At 40.5% G+C, this 27,224-nt stretch overlaps 1 protein-coding gene across 2 annotated transcripts in view; it reads right to left on the bottom strand.

Annotated features, from left to right (window-relative positions):
- LOC119742611 (mucin-3A-like) overlaps nt 1–22,376 on the bottom strand; it is a 103,810-nt gene extending 81,434 nt beyond the window's left edge. Inside the window, exons 1-17 of one of the 2 annotated variants that reach the window (XM_038218730.1) lie at nt 22,156–22,376; nt 19,720–20,046; nt 18,441–18,674; nt 17,462–17,704; nt 16,322–16,591; nt 15,267–15,509; nt 13,461–13,703; nt 11,219–11,488; nt 10,243–10,485; nt 9,380–9,628; nt 7,674–7,943; nt 6,082–6,324; nt 4,894–5,136; nt 4,319–4,588; nt 3,130–3,372; nt 1,832–2,074; nt 1,237–1,506 (exon numbers count right to left, since the gene is read on the bottom strand). In XM_038218730.1, coding sequence (XP_038074658.1) covers nt 1,237–1,506; nt 1,832–2,074; nt 3,130–3,372; nt 4,319–4,588; nt 4,894–5,136; nt 6,082–6,324; nt 7,674–7,943; nt 9,380–9,628; nt 10,243–10,485; nt 11,219–11,488; nt 13,461–13,703; nt 15,267–15,509; nt 16,322–16,591; nt 17,462–17,704; nt 18,441–18,674; nt 19,720–20,046; nt 22,156–22,273 — 4,222 coding nt within the window. In that variant the 5' untranslated portion in view covers nt 22,274–22,376. The remainder of the gene's footprint in view (nt 1–1,236; nt 1,507–1,831; nt 2,075–3,129; nt 3,373–4,318; nt 4,589–4,893; nt 5,137–6,081; nt 6,325–7,673; nt 7,944–9,379; nt 9,629–10,242; nt 10,486–11,218; nt 11,489–13,460; nt 13,704–15,266; nt 15,510–16,321; nt 16,592–17,461; nt 17,705–18,440; nt 18,675–19,719; nt 20,047–22,155) is intronic. The other variant, XM_038218731.1, reaches the window with a different exon arrangement.
- Nucleotides 22,377–27,224: the final 4,848 nt, after the last annotated feature.

Genomic DNA, 27,224 nt, shown 5'->3' with positions numbered 1-27,224 from the left:
TGTTAATACTAGCGAATAATAACGTAGAAAATTCAAGTTTCGATCGTTACTTTCTTCAAAAAAAGTCAAAACCTAAGACCCTTTAGCGCCGTAGGAAACGATGCTGACATTTTTATGGACGAATCCATTAATTTTGTAAGGAGTGATTTAGTCCCTGTTTTGAGTTTTACATCGTTTCTTGAATTTGTTTCAAAAAAATATATATACTGTGACGTTAAACAACTTATAATCTAATAAAGAAATGTTTCGAACACAATAAAAAGTATTAGTCGTCTTTTTTCCTTTTTTTTAAATGCAGAAATATCGGTAATTATTGTTCCCAAGAAAGTACACTCCTTCATTACCACAAATGGTGTGGTCCGCAGGGAGAAAGCATGCAGCTAGCTGCACACCACCCATGGTATCACGTACGGCTGGTCACAAGCGTCGATGACAGCTTTCACCGTACTTTTTACCGCTCGGTACCTTGGTTTCGGTTTGTTAATGACTTTTTAACTGATAATTCATTTCAGCAACACCTCTCTTCTTATACCAGTACATTAACTACACATGTGAATCTTATTTTTATTCTTCAAGGCTCAGCGTATAAGCCGCCCTGTGTATAAGCCGCAGTAAACATACGTATGTCACACGTTTCGGACCAACTTCACCCTTTTCCCATTTGCTTTGATTTTGCTTTAATCCTGCTCCGGGAACAGTAACTGGACCTTGCCCCCCACTTTTAAAAGTGTTCCGCCGCCGATGAATAATACCCACACGAGATGGTAAATTTTATTACAAGATAATAATGCTCTTGTCATCTAACAGCTAGGGCTCTGAGGATAATTCCTTGAACTGTGATTCGGTAGGTCTCAACTTCAATGAGGGCTGACAGCAAAATGACTACTTCAGAGAAAGCTTGTACACTTTCACTTGCTCTGAAATGCAGTTATAAGCTTCGGGTTGTTACTAGCATTACTGTTTGATGCAGGTGATATTGATGATGAAAATAAGGACCCCAATCCTAAAGAATTAGCGGTTTGTCTAGCTGGAAGATGAGTACCATTTCCCTCATACTCGAATAAAGCAGCAAAAGGTAAACATCCAGTAACCAGTGCGATTCCTAAAGCCAGTTTTACAAGCAAGCTTCGGATCCAACAAGAAATCTGATCTGAAGAAGTCTCTTGGAAGGATTGTTAGTTGAAAGATTATTTGTTTGATGACGGATAACTCATTTGAGTTATTTTCGTCACTCACCAATCACAGTGATGAACATATCGCATGTGTTATTATTCAAGGCATTGTCACTGATGATGTACTGCAGTAAATGTTGACCAGTAGCCAAGTCGAGGGTAACACTGTTGCCGACCATGTGTGTAGTACCAGCAACGTCGATGGTGATGACATATGATCCCGAGTTGTCAGAAGCAGAGGCTGCATCAGGTAGTGCAACTGCGACATCATCTGCACTGAGATCCGTGGAATTCGTTTGATTGTCCGGGCAGGTAATCATCGGAGGCTCAAGATCTGAAAAATCAAAACCAAATCTATCATCTCATTTTCCCTTGTTATGTGTAATTAAATGTGCGTTTGCGGTAAAACAGTTCGGGACTGTCAACATTACAACATGCACATTGTCCAATACAAATTACATGAGTGTGTTAAAACAAAGGAATGCATTGTAATTATCATTGTAGCTCAAGAAAATTCAGATTCAAGAGTGCTTCGTGTTACAGATAATGAATGTTTTTTTTTTAATTTTGCATTAAAGGTGTTTGTTGCCATAATTTGCAATAACAACAGAGTTCCTCGCTTTTTTTCTCTGGAATTCTGAAAACTTGTATCAACATACCTAGAACATTAACAGTGAAGGAACACGAGCCAAGGTTGAAACTGGAGTCGGTGGCATTGACAGTGACTGTGGTTAATCCAAATGGAAACTGATCTCCTGAGTCCTGGCTCAGCGTTGGTGTGATGGATTCACCAGAGTTATCAGTCACGTTGGGAGCATGCCACATCACGGTGGCATAGTTCTGTCCAGGGTCTGCATCGACTTCAATGTCCATAGGGCAGTCTACCACAGGGTCCTCATCATCTGATTTGAATGAAAGACAAAACAATTTAAATGAATTGCTCAACTCACACTGTGATGCGATAAGAGGATTCAGGCGACACCATCTCGGGACTTGGTTGCCGCCCTCCACTCTTCCCTATACAACATTAGTGTCTTCAGCTTCCCCCTGTCACTGAGACCAACGTCCCGTCGCAGCGTGTCAATGTACGCCACTTGCCTCTGCCCCCTCCTGGCAGTCCATTGAGTCGGCTGCAAGCACGGGTGGCAGACACTATGGCCTGCCGGGCCATCCTTCTCTCCCTGATCTTGTCTGAGATATCTCACACTTCTTGACACTCAGTGTGAAGAAAGACAGTTGTCAGTTTAATAAGTGTCATTGTAACTCTTGCTTAGTGTGACCGTACCAAATTACAAGAAAGTTGATGCTGAAGTTTCAGAGGATCGGAGATTAAGACCCCTAGTTTTATAATGAGGAGTTTTGAAAGACATCGGACGAGGGCAGAGGAAAGAAACAGTAGCGTAAACGGGGGGATGCAGATTGGCAGATTGCAACGGGATGGAGATTTCAAAAGCAAAATCAGGACTGCAATAGAACAAATTGCAAGTGGGACTAGTGAAAGTGGTAAACAGGATGACAAGTCTATTTTGCAACTCAACATTTTCTGTTAACTGCCCTTTTTCACAAGTTTCCTTTCACACGAGCGCCTTTTTTCACGAGTGCCTTGTTTACGTCCTGCAAATGTGGTACCGTGTGTGAAGAGCGCCATCTATTGTCCGAAAGTTTCTGATTTGAACAGTGCCTCCACTGGAAGGTGTCAAGCCCCGCCCCCAACTTTCTTAATTTACAGAGGCAGGGTGTTTGGTGAAGAAAACCTGAGTATCTTTCGGCACAGCTATGCCCTTTTCTCACCACTGCAACGTGCAAACTAAACCATGGTTACCTGCCTGTATGGAAATGCCTTGTAAAATAAACCACATTATCGATTGTAGTATTTGGTTTGAAAATTATACTCAAAGTGACTTGAAGCATTTGTGGATTGGATATAAAAGAGAAAAAGATTTAGCGACTTTTTTACCTTCAACTGTTACCACAAAGGTACAATAGGCACTGTTGCCGCTTTCATCCGTAGCATTAAACCGCACTGTAGTATCACCAATGGGTAAGAATGAACCAGATACTGGATCGTCTACAGGTGTAATGGGCAGCATGGAGTTATCCATGACAGTGGCTAGCTCCCAGGTTACATTGGCTGTGGCTAAGCCATCATCAGTAGGAACTGTCTTTGCCGCTGGACATGTGATCCTTGGATCTTCATCATCTGGATTCAAATGGGATACAAGATCGGGAATGGCGTAAATGAGAATTCGTTTGTCATGGGTACCTTGGGAATAGTTCGTTCTCGTAGGTCAATACCTCCTCCAAAAGCTCCCATGAACTGAGAGTTATAACTTCACCAGGGATGTTGGTCATGTTCTATCATGGGGTGTCTTTTCACACGATTACATTGTAAGATTCCGCAAGCATTAAAGAAGTTTTCAAGCACTGTAACTTATTATTATTTAGTTCTTTATAAAATTTTCTTGGGTGTTGTGGAAAAAAGGGCTTAAACCAGTTCGCACCGGAGGCCGTGTATACACGCAAAAGTTTTGCAGCATTTGGAACGGATCACAGATAATCACGCAGGGAGCGAGGCCGGAAATATCTGTCAGCAACCTGCTCGCAGCGAGCGAGGCGGTAATATTAGAGTGCTGCCTCATTCTAATCTTGCTGAAACAACACCCACACGAAATGGTAAATTTTATTACAAGATAATAACGCTCTTGTCATCTCACAGCTAGGGCTCTGAGGATAATTCCTTGAACTGTGATTCGGTACGTCTCAACTTCAAAGAGGGCTGACAGCAAAATGACTACTTCAGAGAAAGCTTGTACACTTTCACTTGCTCTGAAATGCAGTTATAAACTTCGGGTTGTTACTAGCATTACTGTTTGATGCAGGTGATATTGATGATGAAAATAAGGACTCCAATCCTGTAGAATTAGAGGTTTGACTAGCTGGAAGATGAGTACCATTTCCCTCATACTCGAAAAAAGCAGCAAAAGGTAAACATCCAGTAATCAGTGTGATTCCTAAAAGCCAGTTTTACAAGCAAGCTTCGGATCCAACAAGAAATCTGATCTGAAGAAGTCTCTTGAAAGGATTGTTAGTTGAAAGATTATTTGTTTGATGACGGATAACTCATTTGAGTTATTTTCGTCACTCACCAATCACAGTGATGAACATATCGCATGTGTTATTATTCAAGGCATTGTCACTGATGATGTACTGCAGTAAATGTTGACCAGTAGCCAAGTCGAGGGTAACACTGTTGCCGACCATGTATGTAGAACCAGCAACGTCGATGGTGATGACATATGATCCCGAGTTGTCAGAAGCAGAGGCTGCATCAGGTAGTGCAACTGCGACATCATCTGCACTGAGATCCGTGGAATTCGTTTGATTGTCCGGGCAGGTAATCATCGGAGGCTCAAGATCTGAAAAATCAAAACCAAATCTATCATCTCATTTTCCGTTGTTATGTGTAATTAAATGTGCGTTTGCGGTAAAACAGTTTGGGACTGTCAACATTACAACATGCACATTGTCCAATACAAATTACATGAGTGTGTTAAAACAAAGGAATGCATTGTAATTATCATTGTAGCTCAAGAAAATTCAAATTGATAATGATTTTTTTTTTTAATTTTGCATTAAAGGTGTTTGTTGCCATAATTTGCAATAACAACAGAGTTCCTCACTTTTTTTTTCTCCGGGATTCTGAAAACTTGTATCAACATACCTAGAACATTAACAGTGAAGGAACACGAGCCAACGTTGAAACTGGAGTCGGTGGCATTCACAGTGACTGTGGTTAATCCAAATGGAAACTGATCTCCTGAGTTGTGGCTCAGCGTTGGTGTGATGGATTCACCAGAGTTATCAGTCACGTTGGGAGAATACCACATCACGGTGGCGTAGTTCTGTCCAGGGTCTGCTTCGACTTCAATGTCCATAGGACAGTCTACTACAGGGTCCTCATCATCTGATTGAATGAATGATAATTAGCAACTGAAATGAATTGCTGTAAAATAAGAACTTTGACAGCCAGACAAAGGTTATGGTGATAGTGTATGCGATGGAAGCATCGTGGCCAGCCGTGATAGATCTATTTGTTGGATTGAAGAAGATACCAGGCTATTACCGGTACTTCACATCTTTGAGCGGTAGATAGCACAAAATGGTTGTTTTTTTATTGTGGTTTAACAAGCAAAGATGTTTTAGAATTGGGACTGCCACAATAAATTGCATTACAGGTCAAGCAATAAAGTATTTGAGGCTAGTGTGTAAAGAAGACTGCTCCAAGTCCATATTTGTCCTTGCAATTTGGGCGATTCACAATGCAGTGCGCCACCAAGAGTTTGCTATGGAGAGTCCTTTTTCAAGTTTACGTTCGACAAAACATGGCAGATTTGAACGAGTGTCAGTAGACAACTTGAGCGAATTTGATACAGATTGGGGCATAGCATTCTGCCACCCTACAAAAAAAACCACAGTATTGAAAAAATGCAAAGAAAAGGGCAAACAGATCCTCGAATCATTCGCATAAGAAACTACCGACGGGGAAACGAACAATTTCAAATGTCCCGCACTACGAATTTGTCAACCATGTTCCACAATGCACTCAGAAAAAAATGAACTCTTCATGGCAAACTCTTAGTGGCGCACTGCATTTGAATCACCCAAATTCTTTCTTAGGGTGAAAAAACCAAGTTACAAGATACTTGACCCTGAATTTTCAGGGGTTGGAGGTTAAAACTAGTTTCATAACAACGAGTCTTGAAAGACTTGGAAAGAAGGCGGGTATATAAATACCTGCAAAAAAAAAAAGATTATTGATTTAAGTATTTGGTATGAACAACAAACGCAAAGTGACTTGAAGCATTTGCGGATTTGATAAAAGAGGAACAAAGTTGAGTGATTTTTTTACCTTCGACTGTTACCACAAAGGTACAATAGGCAGTGTTGCCGCTTTCATCCGTAGCATTAAACCGCACTGTAGTATCACCAATGGGTAAGATTGAACCAGATACTGGATCATCCACAGGTGTAATGGGCAGCATGGAGTTATCCATGACAGTGGCTAGCTCCCAGGTTACATTGGCTGTGGCTAGGCCAACATCATTAGGAACTGTCTTTGCCGCTGGACATGTGATCATTGGATCTTCATCATCTGGAATTCAAATGGGATACAAGAGGAGAATGAGACATTGAAAAACTTCCGTTTTGACCATATGTATCCCCACCACAAAGCAGTGCGAAAGAGAAAAAGGAGTTATCACGTTGTACAACCAGTGCCGCAGAAAAGATGCTACAGTATTGTGCAAATTTATTAACATTAATATCTACTAGTTTTTGTGCATCATATGTGATGCGATCAAGCTAAATGAGTCGTTTGTTGACCCTGGTCAATTGTTTTTTTGCAGATTTGAAAAGAGCACAATCTCAGCATTACTGCTGTAAAAACCACATGCTTGTACCATCTTTAGTTCAAAAATTATGGAAGTCAGAACACCCAGAGATGTGATGAATTGATGTGATGAAGTGGCCCTATTTTGGCCAAAATCTCCAAATGAAAATTCCTGACAAACGACTCATTTAGCCTGATCGCATCACATATGTGCATGGATCAGTACACACATGCAAGCTGTACTGTCTGCCATGTGCCAAACGTATGAGACTATATGATCAACTCAAAAGTTCTTAGTGTTTTCCAACTTCCAAAAAAATTTAAAAGCCGAAAAAAAGTAAGCGTTATATCTATAACTTTTTGAAGTGCATTCAGATTTAATAAACAACATTATTTCAAGGTTTTAGTCTAAATCTATTTCACTTTACTCAAATTTAAGGAAGTCAAATGAAAACAACAAATACCTAAGCAACATGTCAAAAAGTAGGTTTTTTTCATAGAGCTATATTAAATTACTAGAGCGCTAACTCCTCATTCTGCGCGCGAAGACGCTTTGAAGCCGTCGTGGGCGCAGACATTTTTAATTCATGTGGGTGTTCGTAGAATGTAATGAAATTAGATGGATTGAATTTTGAAAGTGTACTCTACATGCAACGCGCAAGTAGAACATACGCAAACAACTTAAGCACGTTATTGACGGTTCAAAAACATTACGGCAAAAAGCTTCTGCAGCGAATACGCGCTGCGCTGTTTGCATAGAGCAAAATGACACGCTCATTTGCTGATCGTGCATTTTGGTTTTGGGCGTATATTGGCTTCCATAACGCACCGGTTTGGAATACAAACGCAGATATGCAAATAGCCGTACAAAAGCCGTACAAAATTTCTAGGTCTCCATAGGTTTGTGCACAAACATGGATGCGCCCAGCAGGTATTACTTTGTACACGAAGTTAGCGCGCTAGTAATTTAATATAGCTCTATGCTTTTTTCTAAGTCTTTGTTCTAAATTCAAGGACACATATAAGGTTATCCCCCAAAAGTGTCACCTATCCAAATAGTACCAAGGTTGGCACAGTCACAAGAATAATTTAATCAGAAAAGGATCACCTACCAATCACAGTTACGAACATATCGCACATTTCACTGTTATTGTAAGAGTCAGTTGCAGTGTACTGCAACAGATGCACACCGGTAGCCAGGCTCAGCGTTACATTGTCACCAATGTCATACTGGGCACCAGCGACATCAATGGAGACGGTGAAGTTCTCAGTGTTGTCAACACTAGAGTCTAGATCCGGTAAGACAAATGTAGCCACAGCTGCACCGCCATCAGTGGCAACTGTCTCATTGGCAGGACAGGTGATGTTGGGAGTTTCGTTATCTGTGTAAACAGGATGAAACAATGGACAATGGAGAAATATGATTTGATGATCTGATACTTGAACAAGTTCGATCGGATTTTGGAAGCTGAGGATATGGAGAACTAGGGAGCATTTGCTCACTTGCCACTAGTGCAGCTCTGTTTACGTGGGAAGACTGGCTCATGTCTAGGCGCTCTGAGCAAACTTTCGTTAAGATGCGGAAAGTGTGTCGGTTAAACGTACTCCCTCGCATTGCATCACAAAGAATAGATTTTCCTCTTTCACATGAATGCAATATCTTCATGATTAAAGGCGAATAATTATGTGCACTTTTTCATTGAAAAACGGGCAACTCAGTGAAAATTTCGCGTTTCCTATGGAGGTCACGGCACATTTCCCCGAGTTTTGAGGGTGCGGGTTTACTTCTTCGAACGGCACACGTGTGAACCCGGTCGCATACAATTACTTCGCATGATTTCTGAAAGAGAACACAATAAGCTTCCCTTTCATGTTACAACCGTTTTGATTGGTTGAGAAGAAAAAGGGGCACTTTTCTTGTCAAATCAGACATCGCTTTTGTTCTGAGGATCGACCTGCGCTGTTTATGTATAATCCGGTCTACGCAATGGGGCTGTGAAGGTATCCGAGTCAATGCACCTTTGTGTGTGACCGCAGAGTATGCAGGGCTTCGATTTTGTGCACATATGGGTGGCAAAGTTCTCCATATGGGCCAACAAGTTCGTGTTCACCTTACTTGACGTGTTGACCTTAGACCCCATAGCTACAGGTCAAATAAAGAGGTCACCATAAACAGTTTTTAATGTTTGGCCAAGGCCAGCATGTTGACATGCATCGCAATACTGTTGTTATTTAAGCCTCTTTGAAATTTAACCTTTTTTGACCTTTGACCCCACAACTGTAAGTCAGCCGATCACCATGGACATTTTTTAATGTTTGACCAAGGCCAACATGTTGACAGCGCTACTTTTGGCATTTGAGCTTCTTTGAAATTTGAGGCTATTTTGACCTTGACCTACTTTTGTCTTTGAGCTTCTCTGAAATGTGATGTTATTTTGACCTATGTCCTTTGAACCTAGTTCGGTCATGTGACATGTTGGGGCTGGGCTACTGATATTTTTGACAAAGTTTGGTTAAAATCAGTCAAAGTATGTAGGAGCAATAGACAATGTCAACATTTGTTACGAACTATGTACAAAGTTAACTAACAAATGGACAAACAGAGAGACAAGATGATTTGTTGCGCTGCTACCCGCAGCTAAAAAATAACTACAAAAATTTACAAAGTTTTAAGCCGCTGTACGACGACTAAAAGGAAGAATGTCTTTGTAATACGCAACTGTGATCTCATTTTGAGTCACATTAACAGTAACTCCGTAAGAAAAATTACAGATCTGACAACAGCATACATCATGACAAAACGTAAATTGTGACTTACCCTCAACAGTGATAATTAAAGTGCATACGTCTGTCAATCTCTCATCAGATGAGTCAGTAGCCACACAAATAGCTTGGTGCATGCCGACACTGAGTACTTGCCCAGAAGTCTCAACATAGAAACAATTGGTATTCATCACTCCAACATTGTCAGTGGCAGGGGGTTCATCGTAAGTCACGTAGGCAGTTGGTAAGCCAGGTGATGTTGAAAATGTGAGATCTGTGCAGTTTATTGATGGCGGCTCCATATCTGTAATTGAACAACCAAATTAGAAACTTTCAAAAAATGGAAATACAGTTCTCTTACTATCGTTTCAGACTGGTGTTCCGGAGTCACACTAAACCACATTAATCCTAAGATTTTAATGAAGTTCGAACGACTTCTGAAATAATTGAGAGCGACTACATGCAAATATTCTTAAGAAATTATCACTTTTTATCATTGTGTAGTTTCTTTAAATAAGGCGATCACAAAAATGTATTACCGATCAAAATATAATTTTTTTTTCAAATGAAGCACACAGGGAAACTGACTAGGTGAATTGTAAAAAATTAAAAGTTGAACAAAGAAATTGACTGGAGAGGAGCTTGAACCTGCGACCTCCGGATAATCGTTCCGGTGCTCTACCAACTGAGCTATCCAGCCCTATGTTGGTGGCTCCCTAATTAGTCAATATCTTTGTTCAAGGGGCGCTAGTCAGAAGCCATAAACCAGTATGCCATACAGCCAGGGATCACGCCCTAAGTCACAATACAGACCTTGGAAATAGCAAACAGCGATCACTCGGAGAGGATACAGCTTTTTATTACAAATTTTCAAATGAACCACGAAGGAAAACTGGAAGAGTTGACAAATTACGCTACCTTCAACTGTTACCACAAAGGTACAATAGGCACTGTTGCCGCTTTCATCCGTAGCATTAAACCGCACTGTAGTATCACCAATGGGTAAGATTGAACCAGATACTGGATCGTCTACAGGTGTAATGGGCAGCATGGAGTTATCCACGACAGTGGCTAGCTCCCAGGTTACATTGGCTGTGGCTAAGCCAGCATCAGTAGGAACTGTCATTGCCGCTGGACATGTGATCCTTGGATCTTCATCATCTGGAATTCAAATGGGACACAAGAGGAGAATTAGACATTGTGAAACTTCCCTACAAGTTCTCATATATTTTTCCACCCCAAGCAGTGAGAAAGACAAAAAGGGATGGACATGTACATGAAATCCTTGTCCTGTACCAGTTCCGCAACAAGCTTAGAACGCTACAGTTTCATGCAAATTTAGATGAACGTTAATAGGTTGTGTGCATCATATGTGCATGGATCAAAAGGCACACATCAGGCTGCGCAGTATTGAGAATCCCAAAGTTTTGGACTACGCACATATATGCAGGCTGTAGGTTTGGCATGTTTCAAACTCACAAGACTAGATGGTCAACTGGAATACGCACAAAGCAACTATTTTTTTACCCCCCACCCAAAAAACGCAATAGTTTCAACACCCCCCCCCCCCCCTCCCTGTATGTATATGCATTCCATAAATTGATACAGGAAAGCTGCAATACACTGTACATTTCCACTGTACATTTCCACTGTACATACTGAACATGTACTGTACATGCACATTACAAAGCATTACGAATGTGCTACAGTTGCCCGCTATAATACATTTTGTAGCAAGTCACAACTAGCCCATCCTTGAGGTAAAGCAACTCACAGAACTACAACCTAATAGCTTTGGGCTCTTTACTAAAAGGTGATCTTTAATTACAAGGATTATCGATTAGGATTTCTTGATAATACGGATATTTGGTACAATCATTAATATGTCACCTACCAATCACAGTGATGTACATATCGCACGTATCGTTATTCAAGGCATTGTCTCTGATGATGTACTGCAGTAAATGTTGACCAGTAGCCAAGTCAAGGGAAACGCTGTCACCAACGCTGTATATAGAACCAGCAACATCAATGGTGATGACATATGATCCCGAGTTGTCAGAAGCAGAGGCTGCATCAGGTAGTGCAAGGCTGACATGATTTACATTCAGATCTGTGGATCTCGTTTGATTGTCCGGGCAGGTAATCATCGGAGGCTCAGGATCTGCAAACAACAGAGAAATAAATCTCATTCCTAGCTGTTATACTCAACCAAACATCTGCTGGTGTCAACATCCAGAGACATCAAAGAGGTTCTTTTCTATGATGAATCTTACTTTGAAATCATAATTTCTAGTTCAAAGGCAATGTCAAGGTTTCCATGCAAAAGACAAAAACAAATGTTCTTGCCATCTCACAAGTTTAGACATCCTTAAAAACAGGCCTGTCATCCAAGTTGCATGACAGGAGTTTTAAAGTAAGGACTTAGGGAAGGAATACTGCATCCCGACGCCATTTTTTCATCATATAATATCTCAATGGAGGTCAGTCTTTGCAAAAATGTTTTAAAAAACCTGAATCTGGGACTGAGAAACATTTCCAATGTAGTGTGACCAGGCACTTCGGTGCACTGCCCCTTTAAGACTAGTTTAGCTCAGAGGTACAAGGAGGTCCCACTGGTTGCCCTAGCTGCAGCCACCCACTGAGGATCCTAGGCCCTGCAACGTGGTCAGTGTGAACAGTCTGAACTATCAGCTTTTCATTCGTAGCCATCATCGTGCAAGCATCCCACTACATGTATTCTCAAGCTTCAGTCCTAGTCAAGAGCTCAGTGTTCTTGTCACATCCTTGTACTACTTACCCATCAACCCTTTTTCCTGCCGTTAAATAAACTTGTATAAAGAACCAATATCCGGGTCACATTAGTAAATACTTTGAAAATGCACTCAACTCTCCATAGACTTTGAACACAACCAAACAAGTGGCCTTATCAGGATACTACATTCTTTCTGAATTTGTTTCAAATTCATAAGTTTTCAGTATCTTCTATTCGTTTTGTTAGTGACTTTGTCATAACACACACACCACTGATTAAAAGGGCCCATTAGCTAAACACTCAAGTTGCATCAACTTCCATTTGGGTCATTCCACCGGGTTGGGACACAATGTGTGACATATGACCATATTATGAAAAGTATGAATGCCTTGCTTGCAGTTGCTGTACATAATATTGGTTGTTGGGTGTTCCACTGGTGTAGCAAGTTTCAAATCATTTGAATGTATATTGCCAAAAATATGAGCAAAAATGTCATTCAGACGTAACATTGACACTGTGTTCATGTTACATCCAAATATTTTATTTGTACCAATTTTTTTTTAATTTCTGTAAAACTTTACCCAAATTCACTTTATGTACTTATTACACTACATGCAACACACTAAGAAAAGCTTTTGTTATGGTAGTCAGGTATCAAATGGAGCAGAAATGATAGCTTGGTTGTGGATGTAACACGGACATCGTGTCCAACCCCAAATGTCACACTTCCATTGGGTGATTTGGACACTGTTACGTCAACATTAAGGTATCATTTCTGTTACATTTGAACCCTGACTATACCAAAACAAAAGCTTTTCTTGGTGCATTAGGTGTCCTGTTATATATGCAATGTCAGTTTGGGTAATATTTTACATATATGTGTAAAAAAACGGCAAACAAAGAATATTTGGATGTAACAATGACATGGTGTCCGTGTTACGTCCGAATAATACATTTTTGCTCATATTTTTTTCAAAGTACATTCAAATGATTTCAAACTTTCTCAAGTACTGAAACACCCTTAGACAAATATTATGTTGCGCAATTGTTTAGAATGCATTGATACTTTTAAGAATATGACCAAATTTATGGATGTCAAACATGCACTCTGTCCCAACCTGGTGGAATGACCCATTTCCATTCGTGCTATGCCCCACTGTGTGAAGTACGCATGGTTAAGGTGAGATCACGTAACACTAACAAATCAGATTCATTAATCACTATGTCATGAGAATGCATCTCGCAAAATATTCCAAGGACTTCATTGAATTGATAATTATAAGGTTGAAGATTTGACCAATGCTCATGTGCAACTTTAAACCAATTTTCTACATTTGTCTTACAATTCACTTCAGATTTCGAAAACATAGTATCAATATACCTAGAACATAAACAGTGAAGGCACACGAGCCAACGTTGAAACTGGAGTCGGTGGCATTCACAGTGACTGTGGTTAATCCAAATGGAAACTGATCTCCTGAGTTGTGGCTCAGCGTTGGTGTGATGGATTCACCAGAGTTATCAGTCACGTTGGGAGCATGCCACATCACGGTGGAGTAGTTCTGTCCCAGGTCTGCATCGACTTCAATGTTCATAGGGCAGTCTACCACAGGGTCCTCATCATCTGATTGATTGAATGGAAGACATACCTGATTGAATCTGAGATGCTAATTCAGATAAAAGCACCTGAAATCAAAGCATTGTGATGATAAACACCTGTTCTAGACCAGGCCTCCAGAGTCATGCTGTACCATATAGTATCAGGAACAGATTACTCAGATCAATCATTAAGAGAGTTTGAGTTTCCCACTGGTAAACTTTATGTATTAATTTTTCATTGACTAGACTCTGGAGTTGATCTGAACGACTGCATTATGATCCTTTTTTGTTCACTTTCAATTTATTTTGAACAAGGTTTTCAAGGTTTCAATTTATTTTGAACAAGGTTTTCAAGGTTTTCTGGGTAAACTGTTCAGAATGGAAGGATCAAAGGCCACTTTTTTACACATCACATTCAACTTAATACATTGACAATAGTCACATCCATCCTTGGTCATGATTAAAAGAATATGTGTTTAAAATGGGCTTGAGCCTGGACACCGATAATGGCCCGAGCTGAAGGCAAGGGTCATTATTGGTGGTCAGGCCCCAAGCTGGTTTTAAACATAGTTGTTTAATACTGGCCAAGCGCATTATTCCCCTTTGCATATCCTTGCAGTCAAAAAATCGCAAAAGTCAAAAATTGTTAATTTCTAACAATTTGTTCAACAAGTTTACTTCACATTTTGTGAAACACCACACTAGCTTGTAACGTTTATGGTATGTGCCTCTTGCGAGTAGTACTAAAAATCTCCTTGGATATTGGGACGCAAGTGGCATGTACTACGCGATGTGGCGCAGAATGCAGCGGTGCCGGTGTAGTGTGAATTTAGGACTCTATGAAATATGGACTCATTGGTAGTATTACGCATGCCTCAGTGAATATGGTGAACGTTCAACCAATAACAGAGTAAAAGGGACCAGATTTTGTAGGAGTCCAAATTCATGTGACACTAGAAAAAAAAAGTCTTTGAAATCACTTGTTTTATCAACCGTTTAAAACCACCCACGTGACCAACTCTCAACCAATAATGGGTAAACTGTCTGAAGTATTTATGATTGTAAAACTCCTCTTAAAGCTACAGTCCATTATTTGCGGCTATCCAAAAAGTAACTGACAATTAATTTTGAAAATCATACTTGGTTGAAAGACAGTACCGGGATTACACTCTCTGTGAAATTATTCTTTCTGGCAAGCTGTCATTTTGAAGTAATCAACGAAAGAAGGCCTTTCCAACAAAATTTCCGTTGGTAGTTTGTTTTTTTATTCAGCGAAGCGCGCAAGCATTGACACAATGCACGAGAGCGCGGGGTTGCTATAATTCGTCGGTTCAGTGCGCAACATCGCGTAGCTGCATTCGGCTCAGTGAGAACGTGTCTCGAAATTGAAATTCAGGCCCAATGCAAAACATGATTCAGCAACTTTTGATTTGAAATCGAGATCCCAGAATGTTGTTTTTCTCTGAAACTTCATCAGGTTAGTTGTTCAGCACCTTTCTTTAGACTTTGAGCACATCTGTTGCTTCAAACAAACAAAATGCACAAATTACAAATGATGGACTGTACCTTTAATCCCTTCTTAAATTACCTATTACTGTGATGGTGAAAAAGCAATCGTCAGTGTTCCCGCTGTTATCGGTGGCGACAAACTGGACAACAGTATCACCGATATTGAAAGGGGTATCGGATGTGGCATTGGCACTGAATGTGACTGCCAGCATGGAGTTATCAGAGGCAGTAGCATCAGGGAAGGATACATTGGCAGTTGGCAAGCCAAGATCTGTGGTGCTTGAACCCACTGATGGACAGGTGATGGTAGGCGCCTCCTCATCTGAATAAAAACAATACATGGTTTTCAGTTGGTTATAACACCAGCTACGGGGCGAGTCAAAAAAAGTGGAACACAAACCCCAAAAATTAATTTCATATTTAAAAAATACGTAGCATCATAAACAATACCGACTAGAAAGCCAAGTTCATAAGCTCCTTTAGATGAAAAAAATTCTTAAATTGCTCAATCCAAAGAATCTCACCATTTAAACGCAGTCACCCTCAAACCTGTTTTTTCCCCAAAAAAAACCCAATTTGTGTATTTGACTGTTTCGAACAACAAAGAAAATGACACGAAATACTTGTTTCAACAACTGTAGCACACAATATCTATATTAACAACCCTGATTTAAAATCCACTGTTTTTAAAAGAGAGGCCATCAAAAGGACTAAGTTGTTGAATATGTTTAACTTTTATACTAAAGTTTTATTGCTAGTGATTTTGAAGACAATTGTGATGATGATTCTTGAAATTGCTTTCTTGGACGAAAGAGGTTTTACGGTCATTGTGTTCAAATGGTGATATTGTTTGAACAGATTGTGCAATTTTAGTCATTTTTTCCATCTAAAAGAAGCTTATGAAATTGCCTTTCCAGTAATTATTATTTTTATTGATACATATTTATTTAAATATGAAATATAATTGTTTGGGTTTGGGTTCCGCTTTTTTGGACTCACCCTGTGCAACTTAGCTAAACTAAATTCTCAACTATCCAGATTTTTTTTACCAAAATGGCAAGAAACAAACCATTTCCTAAAAAACAAAAGGCTAGACAAATTAGTTCAGGTAAACATTTTGTAAAGGGTACCTACCGACAACGGTGAGGAATGTATAACAACTCTCGCTGTTTCCTGCAGGGTCAGTAACATTGTACTGTAGTGCATATTCGCCAGTCGCAAGATAAAGCGTTACACTCTCCCCCACCGAGTACAGAATGTCAGCGATGGCAATTTTGACATCATATGTTCCCAAGTTGTCGGAGGCCGAGGCCAGATCAGGAAGTGCCAGTGTTACGTTGTCTACACTTGCATTGGTCGGAACGGTCATGTTAGCTGGACACGTGATCACAGGAGGTTCAAGATCTGTCGTTAAAAGAAATGATGCAGAATTACACCCAGTTAGATTCTCGTTCACAAAACTTTCTAGCTTGTGTTCGTACTTTGAAGGGTTTGCTTTGAACTGTTGTAAAGTGTGCCCAAGAAATCAGTTCGTTGTGATGATGCTAGTATTGCGCCCTCAAATATAGCACTCCGCACTAAAGTTAAAAATAGAAACAAGTACTCGGATCTCAGACAAGCATGCTGTACGAACTTCTTGTGTGGAGATTATGCGCACGCTTGCAACACCGTTTCTATGCGAATGTATGTGGCAAGATGTGCATGCATGTTGGAAAGTTTGTCTGACCTACCGGGTATACGCGCATACGGCGCGGAGCAAAATCGACATCATTTGTGTGGGGTGCTATATTTAATAATAACATGATTTCCACGCACACTGCAAGTGGCTCTCTAGTTTGAGATCCACACAACTATCCTTTCAAAACTGGGCGTTTTTGTGTTATTCTTGTACTATGCGTGCAAGAACGAATTTCAGGGTCCACTTTTGCGACCCCATAAATTTGAGCTGTTTGGATGCTAGTTGTGATTTCATTCGTAAAGTGTTCGCCTTTTGTGGATGTTGAAGAAACACAACGTGTACATGGTACACTGAGAACAACACGAAAAACGTATTTGTACTCCATCATGTCCGATGTAGCAAGGTTTTTTTTGTCGTTTCTCAGGAACAGTAAGACATTAGGTTGGTTTCCTTTCAACCAGATGTTTGAAATAGGCTAAGGAAACAATCCCAAACCAAATTTTCAGGGATTTCAGGACCATGTGCCCCTTTAACAGCTACACTGTTGAAATACTCACATTTCAAACTAAAATCAAAGAAATTTGGCACAAACTGACCTCGAACGATAACGGTGAAGGAGCACATGCCGGTGTTGTTGTGGGAATCTGTGGCAGTTACCTCCACGGTGTGGTTGCCTATTTCAAATGTGGATCCGGATGCCGAAGACAGCACTGGTTCGATCACCTCACCAGAATTATCCGTGACATTGGGTGCATTCCACATCACCGTGGCATAGCTCTGCTGGGGATCTGTGTCTGTGTCGATGTTGGCTGGGCAATCTATCTCAGGGGCTGTCCCATCTTAATATGGCAAAAAAAATATTGCAAGCTTTCAAGCATTTATGAATTTCAAATTTGAAACAACATAATTAGCATCAACTCAACATGATCAAAGTTGTGTTATATTCAAATGCAAGTACACTCAACCAAAAAAGAAAGTCCCCCCTTCCAATACTTTTTTGTCTAACTCACAAACTACTGAGCACCTCTCGCTCAAATAATGACTAATCAGTACAGAAATTCCTTAAAAATCTAGCCATACTCTTTATTTGGCCCAAAACAGTAATAATGTGTATGAAATTATGCAATTTATGACAAATGATATTGAAAACAGTTGCACTTTTGTATACGTGCAAGTTGTGGTTTGCACTCACCTTGCACGTATACAAAAGTGCAACTGTTTTCGGTAGCATTTGTCAGTTTAGCATTAAGTTGCTATGGTTCGTCAGCTCAGTGCTTGACATCGAGTAGCTGCAATCGGCTGAATGAGAACATGTCCCAGCCACCGATTTCAAGCGCAATTCAAAACATGACTCGGCAAGTTTTGAAATAAAATTAAGATCCTAGAATATTGTTTTCTCGGAATATACAGCATTCACGGAGCTAAAACTTCATCAGGTTAGTTGTTGAGCACCCTTCTTTAGATTTTGAGCACTCTTGTCGCTTCAAAGGAAAGAAATGCACAAGTGACAACTGATGTTCTCTGCCTTTAGGTCCCAAACCAGTGACAGGTGATTTGGACATGGACTGCACTCACCAGTGATAGCAACATTGAAAGAGCAGGACGCTTCATTTCCAGAGCTGTCCACAGCGGTGTAGGTGAACTCATGGGAGCCGATGTTCAGAAACAAAGGCGGCGAATACGAGTTAGTTGTGACTTCTGAGTTGTCTGTGCCGACTGGTTCGACCCAGTCAGCCGTGCCGTTCATGATGCCTTCACCTGCTGCTTCTACAATATCACTTGGGCAGGTAATCTCCGGGGGGAACGGATCTTTCAGGTAAAAAAAAAGCCAAAGAGCAGCTTTGTTATCACTGTAGCTATATGTAACTCAACGGGTGTGGGGATCTGTGAGAAATATCTAACAGCGCGAGTGAAACACGGAATAATGTAGTGCGTCTGTGTCCCACATGTGGGACACAGACGCACTACATTTTCCGTGTTCCACGAGCGCAAGCGTGATAATGAATTTATCTTCAAGCAAACTTGACGCACTAAAAAGATTTTCAGTGGTTATCCTGTTACACGTGCGTGTAATGGCATGCGAATCTTGGAATAGCGCAACACGCGGAGTGCGGTATGGACCGTGGCTGTGCTACATGATAATATGTAGCACGGTTTGTTGCCATGGATCGACCAATCAGGATCGAGGATTCAAGTTTACTTGAAGAGAATTCACAATACACAGTGTGCATTTGTTTTTGAGGCTACATTTTAACTTTTTGGTTGACTTCTGGATATATAACAGCAGTCATAACTGCTGAGTCCATGTCAATGTAACTGAACAACATTTGTGATGCGATCAAGCTATAAATGAGTCGTTTGTCGACCCTGGTCAATTGTTTGGGTTTTTTTTACAGATTTGAAAAGAGCACAATCTCAGCATTACTGCTGTGAAAACCGCACGCTGGTGCCATCTTTAGTTAAAAAATTATGGCAGTAGGAACACCAAGAGATGTGATGAAGTGATGTGATGAAGTGGCCCTATTTTGGCCTGAATCTCCAAATGAAAGTTCCCGACAAACAACTCATTTAGCTTGATCGCATCACATTTTTGCTTTATGTCGACTAATGGATGCCAAAATTGTCAAAAGTGTTAATTTGCACCTCTTTCAACAGATTTTCTGGGTGGTTTTTTTTTTTTTTTTTTAATGAAACAAAGTTGAGATTTGTTAGCTATAAACAACAAAACTGTATTGGTGAGCACGGACAGTATGGACATAGGCTACTCAAGGATATCTACTGTGCTCCTTTGTTTTATGAAGTATGAAATCTGACTCCATGATTTTACAAAATGCCACGGGGAACATATACTAACCAAGAACACGCAGGTAAAATTCACAGTGCTTCGATGTCACTGTTGGTATAAGTGTAGCATAGACCGTGTATGTGACCAGAATCCTTCTGTTGTATCCATTAGAAGTGAATGTGTATGAAATGGGAAAGGAAACCCTGTCGTTACAATCATTACTAGGCGGCGTCCCTATAGGGAAGCATGTGTACGTCCACCCTACACCAGCAGGCGTAGGGTCGGTCCACGTGATGACAGCAGTATCACTAGCACTGGTGACATTGACCTCAATGACTGCTTGTCCATTGGATTCTATCACAGCTTCCGGTGGGGGGCAAGTACCACCAAAGTAATCTACAGAAAACCAAGTAATAAGTGTACACAAAATGTAAGGCCCTGAAGTAAATCACTTATGTTATGACCATTGCACATTTGCATGCATTTAAAAAAAAATCCATGTACATGTAATTTTGTCTTACAGATATAACATATGCTTCAGTTATTTTATAAAGTTCCATAAAGCTTTCCGGTATAACCTTTAGATTTGCCAAAAGATCTTTATTAAAATTTCCCTCCAAGGATACAATATTATACAAATATTGAGTGCTTCGAGTGGTGTAGTAAAACTAGCCTCCCGAGGTGATCCATGGGAAAATAGAATGCTCCATGGATCACCGAAGGAAGCTAGTTTTACTTCACCACGAGATAAAGCATTCAATATTTGTTTTATAACACTTCACCAACAGATTCTGCTTGGTTTTAATATTTTAAATTATTTAAATCGGAACGCAGTTGAAATAAACTTCAATTGCAATACAAAATTGGTAGAAAATGTATTTCTTCTCTTCCAAACTACCCCTTTCGCGAAATGTTTGAACCCAACTCTGTGGCGCGCTCTCTTTGGAACAAAACACGCTACGTGCAACGCCCAATGTGCACACCAGCATGCATTTGCACACAAATACCGCCCCGTGGAAATAGTACTTTGGTTGCTAATTGTATAGTACTTTGGTTGATACGGGTATAGTACTTTTGGCCGTGCACAGAAAGATAGCAAAAATAGAAAGTATCATGTGACTCGCTCTCGGCCAATCAAGACACAGAATCTGCAGGTGAGGTGTTATAAAAAAGGAATAGTATGCATAATACATACACGGAAGTTGCGTTTTGTGCTGGAAGTTGCCTTTTTCTCATATCTCACATATGATCATGGTCTGATATATCGCAGCAAGCAAATTTTATGCCAGCCAATCGGAGTCAACTTTAGAAACGTAACATCATTTCAATCACAAATGTGGACTAAGCTGTTGATTGGTCGATTGAGTTGACATGTTTTATTAAAAACTACAGGTTACAGAAGAGAGGCCCAGGGAGGCGACACACCCTTTTTGGTCATGTTCGGTGCCTCCAAGCTCCTGCCCCTGCTCGTCTTGCCCTTGATGCTGCCGTCCAGTTTCACCTTGGGCAACGGCCTGCCACCTGGATGAGGCCTCGTGGTCGTCCCCAGCTTACCTGGCTTAAGCAGGTTGCGGATACTGTGCAGCTGTCACCAATCGAGTGCTGGTCCCTTGCCCTTTCCCTTGCACTACGACCCACTGATGGTCAAGTGCAGCAAGTAAGTAGTAAGTTACGGAAGACCCAATACAAGGTGCCCGCTGAATAGTCAGAATCTCAAGGTCAAGTCACAGTCTTGTTTTGCATAATTAATCGCCGAATCTGCTTGCAAAGGTCTACTCCATAGGCAGTATGAACTAGTGGGTATGAATATGCACTGCATGTAATGAAAGCAACTATCTGGACTGTCTCAATGCTACATGCTGTTTGTTCTAAACTTGTTCAAAAACAAAACAGAAAGTACCATGAGAAGACACAAAAAAAGCTAATTAAACTTTTGAGGCATGAAAAAAGGACACAGCAGACTTTCAGGTAATCTATGCAATAGACCCTTGTAAGCCGATTTGCTGATTAATTATGCAAGACAACCACCTCTTGACCTCTAGAGTTTGAACAATCAGTGGGCACTTTTCTGTATCGGGTCTCATAAAACCTAGACACGCTGAGAATGGAGCAAAAAAGTCGGCGGTCACGTGCTCTGTGATGATGAAATATGCGATGTGCCGGCGAATAATAGAGCCAATCACGGTCGTGTCTAGGTTTTGTAGATCTATGCACGCTCGGTCGTTTGTGTATTTCAAAAACACTGCATCTGAATCAACCAATCACAGTTTAAGTCCTGATTTGGGAATGAAAATGTCACAAACTAGTAAGGTCAACTCCGATTGGCTGGCGCGCGGCGTCGCATAAATTAGCATTCCTAGATATATCAGACGTTCGACCAGAGATAGGGCTCCATGGAGAACGGGTGATACTCAAGACTAACTTTTAGGGCGCACAAGAGGAAACATATACCCACAGAATTAACATGACTATGGTTAAACACATAGAAATAGTTGGATTTCTTACTATCATTATCGATGATGCAGACTTGTGAGTTTGCCCCAAGAGTGCCAGCTGGATTTGGATTTGACAATGTCAAGGTGAAACAATATACGTAATCTTCGTTTTCCACGCCGTTATCCATGATTGGAACACTCAAAGCGACTCTGTTGTTAGTCAGCTGAAAGTCTAGGGTGTCAGTAACGGCCGTATAGTCTGTACCATTCACAGCTGTTCCATCAGAAGTTGCAACATCTGGAATTAGAACAAGGAATTAATCACAACGATGTCAAAAAACTGCTTGGGATATAGTGAGAGGAATTGTTTTCTTCAACAGTCCCATGAGATGATACAGGGTGAGTCAAAAGAGCAAAACTCAAACCCAAAGAAATATATTTCATATTTTAAAAAAAACTGTAGCACCAAAATAATTATGACTGGTAAGCAAATTTCATAAACTACTTTTAGATGAAAAATATTATATCGATTGCTCAATCCATTGAAATAATATCACCATTTAAACAAAATGACCCTTATATCTGTCTCTTCCAAAAAATGCGATTTCAAAAATTGTAGTTAAAGCCCCTGTCACACCTTTGCGTATCCTAATTCCTTATGAGTTCCTTATCAAAAATTGTCCATACGCAGCCGTACGCTCAATTAGCGTCGAAATGTTTTGATCACTTTGACTTATGTGCGACGCACATCTAGCGTACAATTAATGAATTCAGCGCATCCATTGCGTATGAGATGCGTATGAGTTGCGTATGCAGTGCACAACATTATTTTTCGAGCTGCGAATAGGTCAGTATGCAGTGTGCATGCCGAGCGTATTCCGGATGCACCCGACTTATGCCGACCGCATGCTTGACGCACTTCTGAGCGTATTCCCCCCGCATTTCCGCCGCTTGCCGTCCAGCGTGCGTTGCATCTGCGCTGCAAGTACGCTATGAATACGTCCAATACAGGCGGCTCATATGCTGACGGGGTGCGTCACGAACACATAGCGTACTTGTAACGCACTCGACCGATGCGGGACCAATGCGCTGCGTATTTATAACTTATGACCTGCGTAACAGCGTACGCAGCGTAGTTTTGTGCATGACCAAAACTATCCTGCGTACTGGGCCGTACCATGCGTATATCTGCGTACATAAAACCTACACAAAACGATAGAGATGCATATGAGGTGCGTATTGTGCGTACGACTGCGTATGAAAAAAATGTCAATGCGCAACTCATAAGGAATTAGGATACGCAGAAGTGTGACAGGGCCCTAAAATTGTCTTCAACATCACCAATGATAAAACCTCAGTTTAAAAGTTAAAAAGGCCCGTCTTTAAAAAAGCTGATTTTATAAATCCTATTGCAAGTCAAAGCAGGATTGTTAATAAAGATATTGTGTGCTACAGTTGTTGAAACAAATATTCTGTGTCATTTTCTTTGTTGTTCCAAACAGTCAGAACGCACAATATATATTCTTTTTTGGACAAAACTGATTTAAGGGTTACTTCGTTTAAATAGTGATCAACTTTTAACGTGAAAAGCAATTGAAATAATTTTCTCACTTTGAACTAGTTACATAAAATGGGCTTCCAAGTCAAAATTATTTTTGGTGCTACATATTTTTTTTTCAAATATGAAATATATTTCTTTGGGTTTGGGTTCTGCTTTTTTCGACTTACCCTGTACATTTGGCAAGAACAGTGCAATTTGATATCTTTTCGTTTGAAACTGTATGTGCTCTCCCGATTGAATTTGAATCGCACATCAAAAAAGTAAGTAGATGTATCCATATGTGATTTTGTTTGTTTCTTCGTTTTTCTTTTTGCCTTTTTTTTTAAAACCATCATTTGCATCGTTTTACGTTGTAGCCAGTTTATCAGTCACATGAGAAACATCAGACTCCATTAAATGTGACTATTTTGCCCCACTCCCCCCCCCCCCTCAAAAAAAGAAAGCCCATAAATCATAGTACTGACCAACTGTTGAATTGGGTGCATCATGAGGTCCGGTCCTTATCACGTAGACTGTAGCGCTGCCGACATCCTCAGCTACGGTGTACACTGCCTCCTCAAATTCATAGGTGTCGGCTGTAAAATAAGTAATATGCATGAACTTCAACCTGATTTTCTGAAAAATAAATGTTGTTTTTTCTTTTACAAATTTCAGAAAAGCTGCATAAGGCCACAAAAAAAGTCTCCGGTTTCTGGTATGGAGCTTGCCCAAAAAGTGGTGCGGCGATGCAGCTTTTTTTTTTTTTTTACCTGTTTTTTTTGCTTCAAATGTCGGCTGATGACTGCAAATGGTGCCCGACTAAACTTAGTGCAAATACATGTATATGGGAGTCCAGAGAGGCCACATAAAGCTGATTCTCGATCATAACCCCATCTAAAAACACGTTAAAATTGTGCAGCAGCAGTCAAACCAGTGAGTTTGGCGGTTTGAGACATCATCTTTTATTGAAAAAAAAAAACTTTTTTATTTTGCCGAAGCGCATGGCTACGGCGAAACCATGGCTACCACCAGAAACCGGAGACTTTTTTTGTGTGGCCTAAATGGGGTCATTTTATTGAATATTTCCCTTTATACAACGCCTGATTAAATCCCCGTCATCCGATTGGTGGGTCCTTGATCACGTGTCATTGAAATATTCATCCCAATCCACAGCCCAGCCGCTCCTCAAAAAAATTGATGTTTAATTCCACAGTAAATAGAACTTTCATTGCATGGTCACAGTATTGGTGGCTCTGACCAACCAGATGACTAGGAATTATTCAGGCGTCGTATGAAGCAAATCAAGAATATTGCACGTTCGTGCAATGGTAAGAATAACTTTATTCAGTGACGGATAGAATGTTCCATTCCACGCGGCAAAGGAATGTTTCACATTGGTGCAATGGAAAGAATAATTTCATTCAGTGACTGATGGAATGTTCCATTCCACTTGGCAAATAATGAATGTTTCACATTGCGCAATGGAAAGAACAATTTCATTCAGTGACGGATGGAATGTTCCATTCCACTAGGCAAAGGAATGTTTCACATTGGTGCAATGGAAAGAATAATTTCATTCAGTGACTGATGGAATGTTCCATTCCACTTGGCAAATAATGAATGTTTCACATTGGTGCAATGGAAAGAATAATTTCATTCAGTGACGGATGGAATGTTCCATTCCACTGGCAAAGGAATGTTTCACATTGCGCATTGGAAAGAACAATTTCATTCAGTGACGGATGGAATGTTCCATTCCACTCGGCAAAGGAATGTTTCACATTGGTGCAATGGAAAGAATAACTTTATTCAGTGACTGATGGAATGTTCCATTCCACTTGGCAAATAATGAATGTTTCACATTGGTGCAATGGAAAGAATAATTTCATTCAGTGACGGATGGAATGTTCCATTCCACTTGGCAAATAATGAATGTTTCACATTTGTTTAACACTGGAAACAATATTCATTTGGTGAAATATACAGAAACGTGAATCCAAGGCACTTTATGTTAAACGCACTAATCATGGTAACTTATACGACTGTGTTTTTTCTCTGGTTGCCAAATGTCCAGTGGGGGGCGACTGCATGGGGGGGGGGGGCACCACTTTTTTATGGAGGGGGGGGTGTGTGCGCACTTCATGCTTCTCTCATAGCTATGCTGCTTCTCTCATAGCTATGTCCCAGTTGCCTTTTCGAGTTCCTAGTTGAATTTTTGAGTTTTGTGTTGACTTTCAGAGTTCCAAGTTGACTTTCCAAGTTTCGAGTTGACTTTTCGAGTTTCAAATTTGAGTTTTGAGTTGACTTTTCGAGTTTCGAGTTGACTTTAAGAGTTTCAAGTTGACCTCGGAGTTTCGAGTTGACTTTAACTTAAGTCTTTCAAGTTGACTTTTCGAGTTTCAATTAAGTTGACTTTTCAAATTTCAAGTTTTTGAGTTTCAAGTTGACTTTTTGAGTTTCCAGTTGACCTCTCCATTTTTCGAGTTGATCTCTCTACATTCCTTTAATTTGTAGGCTACCCAAAACCGTTGGCTCTTTTGAACTGATTGCAAAATTAATAGGCCAAAATGTGTTTATCACACACCAAAGTCATTAATAGCGGTCACTCACATCATGGATTTTCTGTTTTTCAGGTCACAAAGTCAATTAAGAATTTCAAAAGAGAAAATAAACAGTTTTTAGGCCTAGGCTATTGACTTCCACGGGCAACAAAAATAAGATATTTGCTCAAGTTATTTTAAGCATTAGCACTTTTCCATACCTGTTTTAATTGTGGAGCCTAGCTCCTGTATTTAATAATATGGGTCCAACATCTTATATTTACCAAATTTTTTCTGTGTAAAGACACTGCGACAGTAGCTCTACTGAGTGGAGCGTTGAATTACGGGTACCCCTCCATGGAGGTGTACCCCTCCATGGAGGGGTATGGAGGGGTACCCCTCCATGGAGGGGTACCGTAATTCACCCGTAATTCAACGCTCCACTCAGCATGCTCAGTAGAGCTACTGTGACAGCAATGTACAATAATAAGACTAGTAGGTCCCAAAACATAAGTGTCTTTTCATTCCTTAATGGTGTCCTGAACTGCACGACTACCAAACAAGTACTATAGCTAACCTAGTGTTATCTCTCCCGTGGTTCCTGGATATGACAATACCGAAAAGGCCCAGCAGACCATGGAGGTAAACTATGAGGTTTGACTCCACGGCGTATTGACGAAGCCGTCGTCCAACCTTGGCTGGTTAGCCGACGATCGTCTACAACAGGACCCAGTCTCCAACGGAAATTTCTCTTTTTATGTCACGGTACTCGCCAAAAATGCTGATGGTGAGTATCTTGTTGGATACCAGCAATATAAATTTCTTAGACAGAGAGCAAAACTGTACATTTTTATAGATATTTATTGGGCAAACTCACGACAAAGCCTGTCCGCCACTGCACAACAGCATCGATGCACTTGACCAATTTTGTTTTAACCCGCCAGTAAATATTCACATGCGTGGCCGCCGAGTTCCTAGTGCGCGCATGCGCATGCAGCGTTCACGTTTGGAGACACGTCGCTGATAGGCTAAAACAAGTTCCAATATTACAGCCCGATC

Source organism: Patiria miniata, unplaced genomic scaffold, assembly GCF_015706575.1.
Source record: "Patiria miniata isolate m_02_andy unplaced genomic scaffold, ASM1570657v1 HiC_scaffold_6, whole genome shotgun sequence".
NCBI lineage: Eukaryota > Metazoa > Echinodermata > Asteroidea > Valvatida > Asterinidae > Patiria > Patiria miniata.
Note: the sequence above shows the minus strand (reverse complement) of the source record. Positions and strands in the feature narration are given on the sequence as shown.